The sequence below is a fragment of the Physeter macrocephalus genome, chromosome 20, assembly GCF_002837175.3.
Source record: "Physeter macrocephalus isolate SW-GA chromosome 20, ASM283717v5, whole genome shotgun sequence".
In the NCBI taxonomy this organism is placed as follows: domain Eukaryota; kingdom Metazoa; phylum Chordata; class Mammalia; order Artiodactyla; family Physeteridae; genus Physeter; species Physeter macrocephalus.
In genome coordinates, this window is record NC_041233.1 from 82,004,930 (window position 1) to 82,015,437 (window position 10,508).

At 42.9% G+C, this 10,508-nt stretch overlaps 1 protein-coding gene across 1 annotated transcript in view; it reads right to left on the reverse strand.

Moving 5' to 3' along the window:
• Window positions 1-10,508, reverse strand: part of C20H10orf143 (chromosome 20 C10orf143 homolog) — a 114,941-nt gene continuing 104,433 nt past the window's right edge. The window contains exons 5-6 of the mRNA XM_055080945.1: window positions 1,881-1,953; window positions 1-1,353 (exon numbers count right to left, since the gene is read on the reverse strand). Coding sequence (XP_054936920.1) covers window positions 1,918-1,953 — 36 coding nt within the window. The 3' untranslated portion in view covers window positions 1-1,353; window positions 1,881-1,917. The remainder of the gene's footprint in view (window positions 1,354-1,880; window positions 1,954-10,508) is intronic.

Consider the following 10,508-nt stretch of genomic DNA (forward strand, 5'->3'; position numbering starts at 1 on the left):
TGTACTTTATTATGATAGCTTAATGTAAGAAAAGAACTAAATAACGAATATTTCCCCCTTGTCATCTTCACTTGGGAATCATTTTTAATGTGAGCCAGCATGAAACTATTTAAGCAGTATGCAATATTTTAGGACATAAAATTACCCATGTTTTTAAAAGCAGCTCACATGTATTGGATGTTATGTGCCAGCACCCCAAGATAGGCACAGGCACAGGAAAGTCGGAGGCCATGTCCTGGTCACACTGCCAGGAGGCAGCGACTCCAGCCCCAGCGCTGGACTCCAGAGCTCTGGTCCTTACGAGGTGCAGCCACGTGTGCCTTCAGAGGCAAAGGGGGAGGGGGGCGTCCAATGTCTTGAAGTCACTTTGCATGCATGGAGCCTTGAAACTGCCTCTGCTCAATCCGTTTGGCCAGGTCGGCTGCGGAATGACCGGGGTGGGGGGGCTGAAGGGAGGGGTTCCATCCTCTAGCGATGGCTTGGTGACCCTTTGTCGTCCAAGCTTCCTTCTTGCTGTTTAACCCCAAGTTTCCACACCACCCCCTGCAGTCTTGCCTGCTCCCCTGTCCCCCAAAGGCTGCTGTCGCCAGGGCTCCTTCTCCAAACGTGCCCGTGAGCCTGTGCCACCCTGCAGGTGCCTGCCCACTGCTCTGTCGCATCTCTCTCTTCTGAGCCGCCGCTCGACTAAGGAGCCTGGGCCCACCCTTGGTGGGTCCTCAAGGGAGATGTATATGTGTGTATACATATATATATATGTACATGTATATGAATATATATATACGTGAATGAGGAATGGATGGAAAACATTTCGCCACGTAGGTGGTGATTCAGGGGTCAGGGGCCTGGGAGAGGAATGGTGTAGGTCTGGTGGGTGCGTGAGGGAAATGACATGATCTGATGGGGTGCTTGGAGCAAACCCGTCATTTTTATGGGAGAGAAACTCAGAGAGCTCGGCCGTTGAGAGGAGGCGCCCCCATGGCCTCATTTTTACACACCAGTATCGGCACAGAGGTATCCTTAAGTAGAAGCCATTGACTTTCTCTGTGCCTCGCTTACTGGATACAGTGACTGCTGCCCCTCCACTGCCCTCCCTTCCCCCCACCCCGAACATTCACGTCGGCTGGGCTCAGCTGTGTGTGAGGTGTGGTGAGGAGGCCCTGCCCGCGTGCAGCGGGAGATGTAGTGTCACAGCCAGTCACGCGAAAGAAGCAGGAAACAGCTTGGTGATGTTTGCATTGGGAAAAGGCTTCCCTAGATCTCACAGGTTAAGCCCAGTTCTCTCAGCCACATAAAAACCAGTGCCCATTTCATCTGTCATGGTCCACATCTGTGTGCTGTCATTGGCCACTGAACCTGGAAACATAAATTCACAAACATCAATATTCAAACCTGTTTCAATATTTACTTTAATCTTGTTACCCGTAACAAGCACTGTCCTAGTGGCCACTACTAAGCAGCTCACGTTGCGAGTGTGAGAACTGCAGGGTGGGCACTCAACTGCCCCCAAATAGCCCAGGCTAGTCCAAGGCGCTGGAGGCGCAGGGGCCCCGGCACGGAAGCTTGGCCGAGCTGAGACTCGGCCACCGAACCCAGAAGTCAGAACTTGATGGTGGGCATTTTCAGAGCACAGATAGTTTCAGGGATTGTTTGTTTTATTTGCAGGTCTCTCATTCTGGTATGAAACGTGTCTCTACATGGATTTCTCCTACGAGAAACTCCTGGAGTCCGGACTGTCCCCGTCCCCGTCCCCGTCATCTGGTTTGTTAGTTCTTAGCACAGAGCTGGCCCAACGAGGGGGCTCAGCAAATACTTCCTGAATTAATACAGATGTGATTCTGTTTTAGAGACTCTGTAGCATGGAAAGATTCAAACACACCCACCCCTTGATAGAATGGAAGATGGAAACCGCTCTCCTGCTCAGAAGATTGTTGTTCGTCCATCTCTCTTCCCGTCCTGCAGGGAAAAAAAAATACGTTAATTAAAACGGCACCTGACTTGGTCAACTATGCCGTGATGCTTGGGGACACCTTTGCTCTTGCCTCCCACTGCAGTAACCTGGGCGAGAGTAACAAAGAAAACAACCCACTGTCCACGTCGGACAGCCAGGAAGGGCCCCTTGTGGGAGGTGGGGGCGGGGGAAGTGAGGACCCTCAGGGTGGAGGACCCGCCTGGGAGGCGGTGAACCACCACCCACAGGGCTGTAAGCCAGGCCAGGGATGATGGGAACCGGCTTCCCAATATGCCCTTCCTGCCTGGGATGTCGGTTTCACAGTGAGACCCACTCCTCCAAATTGCGGAGATGGACTTCGGGCTCTCGGGGCAGAAGACTTGCCCAAGGGACTTGTGAACGGAGGCAATCAGATGCCCCTTCCCAAGACATCTCTGCCCCTGCCTGGCCCTCCACTATCGGAGTCTAAAGGAACACGATGGACGCTTCTGTCCTAAAATCATTCCTGGGGAAATCCCAGGCGGGGAAGCCCTCTGGCCAGGAGGTGAAGTTTTCAGTGAAAGGTGTGAGGACGGCAGAGGGTTCCCTCATCAGCTGTCCCGACCCTGCAAGCTCTGGGGCCACCAGAAATGCAGCCGCGGGGTGAGAGGTCACCCTCAGGGATGGAAAGTTGGAGCAAGAAAGTGGCAGCTGCCCTCCCAGGGACTGAGCGAGTCTGAATCACAGAATCCCATCAAGCCCACAGAAAAGAGTGCCCTTTTGCCTTGTGGTGGAACAAAGGAATAGTGTACAAGCGCTAGGGCACCTGCCAGATAGCTTGGGGCTGGCAGGGTGTCTCGGCTGGCCTTGGCCATGGGGGTGGTAATTATAAATTACAAGATATTGAGTAGAGTTCCCTGTGCTATACAGTAGGTCCTTGTTGCTTATCTATTTTATATATAGTAGTGTATATCTGTTAATCTCAAACTCCTAATTTATCCCTCCCCCGCTTTCCCCTTTGGTAACCATAAGTTCATTTTCTATATCTGTGAATCTGTTTCTGTTTTGTAAATAACTTCATTTGTGTCATTTTTTAGATTCCACACATAAGTGATATCATGTGATATTTGTCTTTGTCTGACTTACTTCACTTGGTATGACAATCTCTAGGTGCATTCATGTTGCTGCAAATTGCATTATTTCACTCTTTTTTATGGCTGAGTAATATTCCATAGTGTGTATATGTATGTATATACTACATCTTCTTTATCCATTCCTCTGATGATGGACATTTAGGTTGCTTCCATGTCTTGGCTATTGTACATAGTGCTGCAGTGAACATTGGGGTGCATGTATCTTTTTGAATTAGAGTTTTCATCTTTTCCAGGAGTGGGATTGCTGGGTCATATGATAATTCTATTTTTAGTTTTTTAAGGAACCTCCATACTGTTCTGCATAGTGGCTGCACCAATTTACATTCCCACCAACGGTGTAAGAAGGTTCCCTTTTCTCCACAACCTCTCCAGCCTTTACTAGAGAAGACCTCTTAATAAAATCCAGGGTCTCCACTGTGCATATTCTAGGATGGGGTGACTGCCAAGGAGCAACATACAGGCAAGGAGACTCCTGAATGTGATCACAGCAGACGTAAACCTGATAAAGAATATTTTCTATGCACACACTAACTGTTTTGCTTGTCTACTAAGAGTTATCTCCTCAACCTGAAATAATGTATTTTCGTACCACAAATTCTACTAAAGAGAAAACAGGCCGTTTTTAAAAATGTAAATCATAACAGTTCTTTGCATTTAACTTTCAGAAGAGATTCCTAATGCATTCTTTCCAACCTGCATTCTAATCTCTGATCCAGTGCTGACAGGTGTGAGATAATACAGAAGTCCGTTCCTCAGCCAGCTGGCCATGGCACAGCCCTTGTGCAGGGCCAGAATTCTAAAGACGTCCCCGAGATTTCTGTCCTCCAGTTGTTCAATCAAACCATAATCTAGGTACTGATGGGAAGGAACTTTGCAGATGGAATTAAGGTTACCAATCAGCCAACTTTAAAATAGGGAGATTATCCTGGACTCTCTGGACATGAGCCCTTAAGAGCAGATGAGGAAAGGAGAAGAGTCAGTGAGATGTAGCAGGAAAGGGAGCCAGAGGAGAGGCCAGAGAGAGTCAAAGCATGAGAGAAATGGCCTGCCATTGTCAGAGGGGCCACACAGAAAGCACAAGGAGGACACAGGCAGCCACTATGAACGAAGACTGGACCCAGCTGTCAGCCAGCAAGGAAAGAGGACTTCAGTCCTACAACCACAGGAACTGAATTTAGCCAAAGATCAGAATCATCTTGGATGAGGACCCCAAGCTCCAGATGAGAACACAGCCAGGCCGACAGCTTGATTTCAGCCTTGCAAGACCCCCAGCAGAGGACCCAATTGAGACCATCCAGGCAGCTGACCTACAGAACTATAAGACAGTAAATGGGTGCTGTTTTAAGCCACCAAATTTGTGGCAATTTGTTACCCCAACAACAGATAATGAAAACACCCACCGTTGAAGCCTGGAGGCAGATGCTCCTTGCTTACACTGTGTATCAGTCAGTTGTTGCCATGGTAATGCTGCTAACAAACCTTCCCCAATGCAGAGGCTTAAACAACAGCCATGCCCCTCACACATGCCCCTGCAGGTCAGCTGGCACGCCGTGCTGATCTCAGTCCAGTGGGTTGTGTCCTGCCAACTGTGGCTTCACTACACGAGGCAAGAGCTGTGGACTCTCCCAGCAACTCTGTGGACAGGCTGGCTTTTTCCCTGGGGCCCCCTGGCTCCAGGGTGGCCACAGGCTGGAGCAGACCTGTTCTGAGGAGTGGAGGCCAGGTGGGCATCTCCAGTGCCTCGGAAGAAGGCTAACCCAGCCTCTGAGCCATAGAGTGTGGAGAAAATGCACATCAGTCCCATTGGGAAGCTATAGGTGATGGGGAGGAGGGTCAGGAGAAAAGAGCACATGGCACTCACCTCCCATCTGTCCCTCTTATTGTATGGAGACCAGCTCCAACAAGCCTGTGGGTCTGCCTCCCACGCCCCAGCACCTAGAACAGTGCTGTCAGCCTCCAACCATATACTTTCAATTTATCAGCCCCTGCTTAACATAAAAACCCCAAGCAGAGCCCAGATTGGTCTGGGTTGGATCACATACATGATCATCCATAAACCAAGTACGGTGGCCCCAGAAGGACGGGGTCCTTTGATAGGCAAGCATCCATCCCGAAACTGCCTATTGAGGAGTGGTCCCATATGAAAGAATGCAGGGTGACAAAATGCATCCAACACAGCAACCATAGAAGCCAGAATGAAAATGGCAAAAAATTATTTTTAAGTGTTGAAAGAAAAGAACTCTCCATACAGAATCCTATATTCAGAAAACAATGTCCTTCAGGAATAAAAGGGAGATCAAGCCATTCTCAGATGAAAGACACCTAAGAGACTTTCTTGCTTGTATACCTACCCCCCAAAAAAGGCTAAAGGAAGTTCTTTAAACAATAAGGAAACAATAAGAGAAAGAACTTTGGAACATACAAAGAGATACACATAGAAACACAATAGTTAACTCAAAATGGAAATCTAAAAAAAGTGTTTAAGTCTCAGCAAACAAAAGTCCAAATCCAGACAGCTTCACAGGTGAATTCTACAAAACATTTAAAAAAGAGTTAACACCGATCCTTCTTAAACTATCCCCAAAAAACTGAAGAGGAAGGAATGCTTCTGAACACATTCTATGAGGCCAGCATCACCCTGATAACAAAACCAGACAAAGACACCACAAAAAAAGAAAATTACAGGCCAATATCACTGATGAACATAGACACAAAAATCCTCAACAAAATATTAGCAAACTGAATTCAAAAATACATTGAGGGGCTTCCCTGGTGGCGCAGTGGTTGAGAGTCCACCTGCCGATGCAGGGGACACGGGTTTGTGCCCCGGTCCGGGAGGATCCCACATGCCGCGGAGCGGCTGGGCCCATGAGCCATGGCCGCTGAGCCTGCGCGTCCGGAGCCTGTGCTCCGCAACGGGAGAGGCCACAACAGTGAGAGGCCCACGTACCGAAAAAAAAAAATAATAATAAAAGTAAATAAATAAAATAAAATAAAAAATACATCGAAAGGATCATACCCATGCTCAGGTAGGATTTGTCCTAGGGATGCAAAGATGGTTCAGTATGTCCACAAAGCAGTCAACGTGACACACCACATTCATAAGTTGAAGAATAAAATCATCTGATCATCTCAATAGATGCATAAAAACTTTAGACACCACAATTCAACATCCACCTATCATAAAAACTCTCAACAAAGTGGACATAGAGGGAACATACCTCAACATTAAAAAGCCCACATATGACAAACCTACAGCCAACATCATACTCAACTGTGAAAATCTGAAAGCATTTCCTCTAAGATCAGGAACAAGACAAGTATGCCCACTCTCAACACTTTTATTTGACATAGCATTGGAATTCCTAGCCACAGTAATCAGGCAAGAAAAGAAAAAAAGAAGTACAAATTTGAAAAAAGAAGCAAAACTGTCACTGTTTGCAGATGACATGACACTATATACAGAAAATTCTAAAGACACTACCAAAAATATTTAGAATTAATAAATGAATTCAGCAAAGTTGCAGGATACAAAATTAATACACAGGAATTTGTTGCATTTTTATACACTAATAATGAACTATCAGAAAGATAAATTAAGAAAAAATCTCATTTACATTTTCATCAAAAAGAATAAAATATGTCAGAGTAAATCTAACCAAAGAGGTAAAAGACTCTGAAAACTATTAGACACTGATGAAAGAAATTGAAGATGACACAAATGGAAAGATATACCATGCTCATGGATTGAAAGAATTAATATTGTTAAAATGACCACATTACCCAAGGCAATCTACAGATTCAAAGCAATCCCTATCAAAATACCAATGGCAATGTTCACAGAACTAGAACAAATAATTCTAAAATTTATATGAAAACAAAAAAGACCCCAAATAGCCAAAGCAATCTTGAGAAAGAAGAACAAAGCTGGAGGTATCATACTCCCTTCCTGATCTCAAACTATACTACAAAGCTACAGTAATCAAAACCATAAAACCAGCACAAAAACAAACACATAGATCAATGGTACAGAACAGAGAGCCCAGAAATAAACCCACACAATTATGGTCAATTAATCTACAACAAAGGAGGTAAAAATATACAGTGGAGAAAATACAATCTCTTCAATAAATGGCACCAGGAAAACCGGATAGCTACATGCAAAAGAATCAAACTGGACTACTTTCTCACACCAAATACGAAAATAAACTCAAAATAGATTAAAGACTTAAACATAAGACCTAAAACACAAAACTCCTAGAAGAAAACATAGGCAGTATGCTCTTTGACATGGATCTTAACAATACCTTTTTGGATTTGTCTCTACAGGCAAGGGAACAAAATCAAAAATAAACAAATAGGAGTAAACTAAAAAGCTTTTTCACAGGGAAGGAAACAACCAACAAAACAAAAAGAGGCAGCCCACTGAATGAGAGAAGATATTTTTAAACAATATATCCAATAAGGGGTTAATATACAAAATAACAAAGAATTCATACAACTAAACATCAAAAAACACAACCTGATTAAAAAGTGGGCAGAGGATCTGAATAGACATTTTTCCAAAGAAGACATACAGATGGCCAACCAACACGTGAAAAGATGCTCAACATCTCTAATTATCAGGGAAATGCAAATCAAAACCACATTGCAATACCACCTCACACCTCTCAGAGTGGCTATTGTCAAAAACACAACAAAATGGCAAGTGCTGGAGAGGATGTGGAGAAAAGGGAACCCTTGTGCACTGCTGGTGGAAATGTAAATTTGTGCAACCACTAGGGGAAACAGTATGGAGTTTCCTCAAAAAATTAAAACTAGAACTTCCATGTGATCCAGCAATTTTACTACTGGGTATTTACCAGAAGAAAACAAAAACACTAATTCAAAAAGATATATGCACACCAATGTTCACAGCAGCATTATTTACAATAGCCAAGACATGAAAGCAACATAAGTGTCCTCTGATAGATGAATGGATAAAGAAGATGTGGGGTGTGTGTGTGTGTGTCTATACATATATATGTTTACACATACATATGTATACACACACAATGGAATATTGCTTGGTCATAAAAAAATGAAATCTTGTCATTTGCAGCAGCATGGATGGATTTAGAGGGTATTACGTTAAATGAAATAAGTCAGACAGAGAAAGAAAATTCCATAGGATCTCTTGTGTATGTGGAATCTAAAAAACAAAACAAAATTAAAACAGACTCATAGATACAGAGAACAAAAAGGTGGTTGTCAGAGGGGAGAGAAGTGGGGAGGGCAAAATAGGTGAAAGAGGTACAAACTTCCAGTTATAAAATAAGCCACAAGGATGTAATATATAGCATAAGTAATATGGTCAATAATATTGTAACAATTTTGTATGAGGACAGACAGTTACTAGATTTACCACGGTGATCATTTCATAATGTATGCAAATGTCAAATCGCTATGTAGTACACCTGAAACTAACATAATATTGTACATCAACTGTATTTCAATAAAAAATAAAAATTAATTAACCTAATAATTAAAAGTGTTTAAGTAACCCACAGAAAGACAGGAAAAATAAAAAGCAGAGGGAATACACTGAAAACAAAAACAAAACGGCAAACCTAAGCCCTAACATATCAAAAAAATACATTAAATGTAAATAGTCTAAATACTCCATTAAAAAGGCAGAGATTAGAAAACATGATTCAACAATATATTCAATATACTCAACAATATACAGTCTACAGGAAACTCACTTCAAATATAATGCTATAGGCAGGTTGAAAGCAAAGAGATGGAAAAAGATATATTGTGTGAATATTAATCAAAAAGAAAGCAGTACCGCCTGTATTATCAGAAAAAGTATACTTTAGAGCAAAGAAAATCACCAGAGACAGAGAATGACATTATATAATGATAAAAGAAGACATAGCAATTGATAAAAGAAGATACAGCAATGCTAAATGTGTTTGTACCACAGAAACAGCTACAAAACATGTGAAGCAAAGACTGATAGAATTGAAAGAAGAAACAGACAAATCTATAATTGTATGTGGAGTCTCTCTGTGATTGATAGAACACGTTTACAAAAAATCAGCAGACATAGAAGAACTCAACCACACCATCAACCAACAACTCAATCCAATTAGGATCTAATTGACATTTATAGAACACTCCTCCCAACAACAGCATTATACACATTCTTTCCAAGTATCCATGAAACATATAACAGTATTGACCATATAACCTAGGACATAAGACAGATCTCAACAAATTTAAAAGAATCAAAATCATACAGAGTGTGTTGTCTGACCACAATAGAATAAAACTAATATTCAGTAAGAAAAAAAATCTTCAAACACTTAGAAACTAAGCAAGGCACTTCTAAATAATCCCATGAGCCAAAGGAGAAGTCCTTAGTGAAATAAAAAAATAAATGCATTGAACTAAATAAAAAGACATATCAAAATGATGGAGCACAGCCAGAGCAGTGCTGAGGGAAAAATGTATAGCATTAAATGCATTCATTAGAAAAGATGCTGAACCAAGTAGACATTCACAGGCAAATGTGAACCTCCACCAAAGTCTCAAACCTTATACAAAGAGTAATTCAAAATGGATCATGGACTTAAACTAAAATGAAAAATTACAAAACTTTTTGAAACAAACATGGGAGAAAATCTTGGGAATTTAGGGTAGTAAAATAGTTCTCAGACTTGTAACAAAAACACAAGCCAAAAATAGAAAAAAAATGGATAAACTGGATTTAATCAAAATATGTTGGGACGAGCTCTTAGATAGGCTCATCTGCCAGAGGGCAGACAGCAGAAGCAAGAAGAACTATAATCCTGCAGCCTGTGGAAGGAAAACCACAATCATAGAAAGACAGACAAGAGGAAAAGGCAGAGGACTATGTCCCAGATGAAGGAACAAGGTAAAACCCCATAAAAACAATTAAATGAAGTGGAGATAGGCAGCCTTCCAGAAAAAGAATTCAGAATAATGATAGTGAAGATGATCCAGGACCTTGGAAAAAGAATGGAGACACGGGCTTCCCTGGTGGCGCAGTGGTTAACAGTCCGCCTGCCGATGCAGGGGACACGGGTTCGTGCCCCGGTCCGGGAAGATCCCACATGCCGCGGAGCGGCTAGGCCTGTGAGCCATGGCCGCTGAGCCTGCAGGTCTGGAGCCTTCGCTGTGCAATGGGAGAGGCCACAACAGTGAGAGGCCCGCATACCGCAAAAAAAAAAAAAAAAAAAAGAATGGAGGCAAAGATAGAGAAGATGCAAGAAATGTTTAACAAAGACCTAGAAGAATTAAAGAACAAACACCTAGGAGGGACCTTCAAGATGGCGGAGGAGTAAGACGTGGAGATCACCTTCCTCTCCACAAATACATCAGAAATACATCTACATGAGGAACAGCTCCTACAGAACACC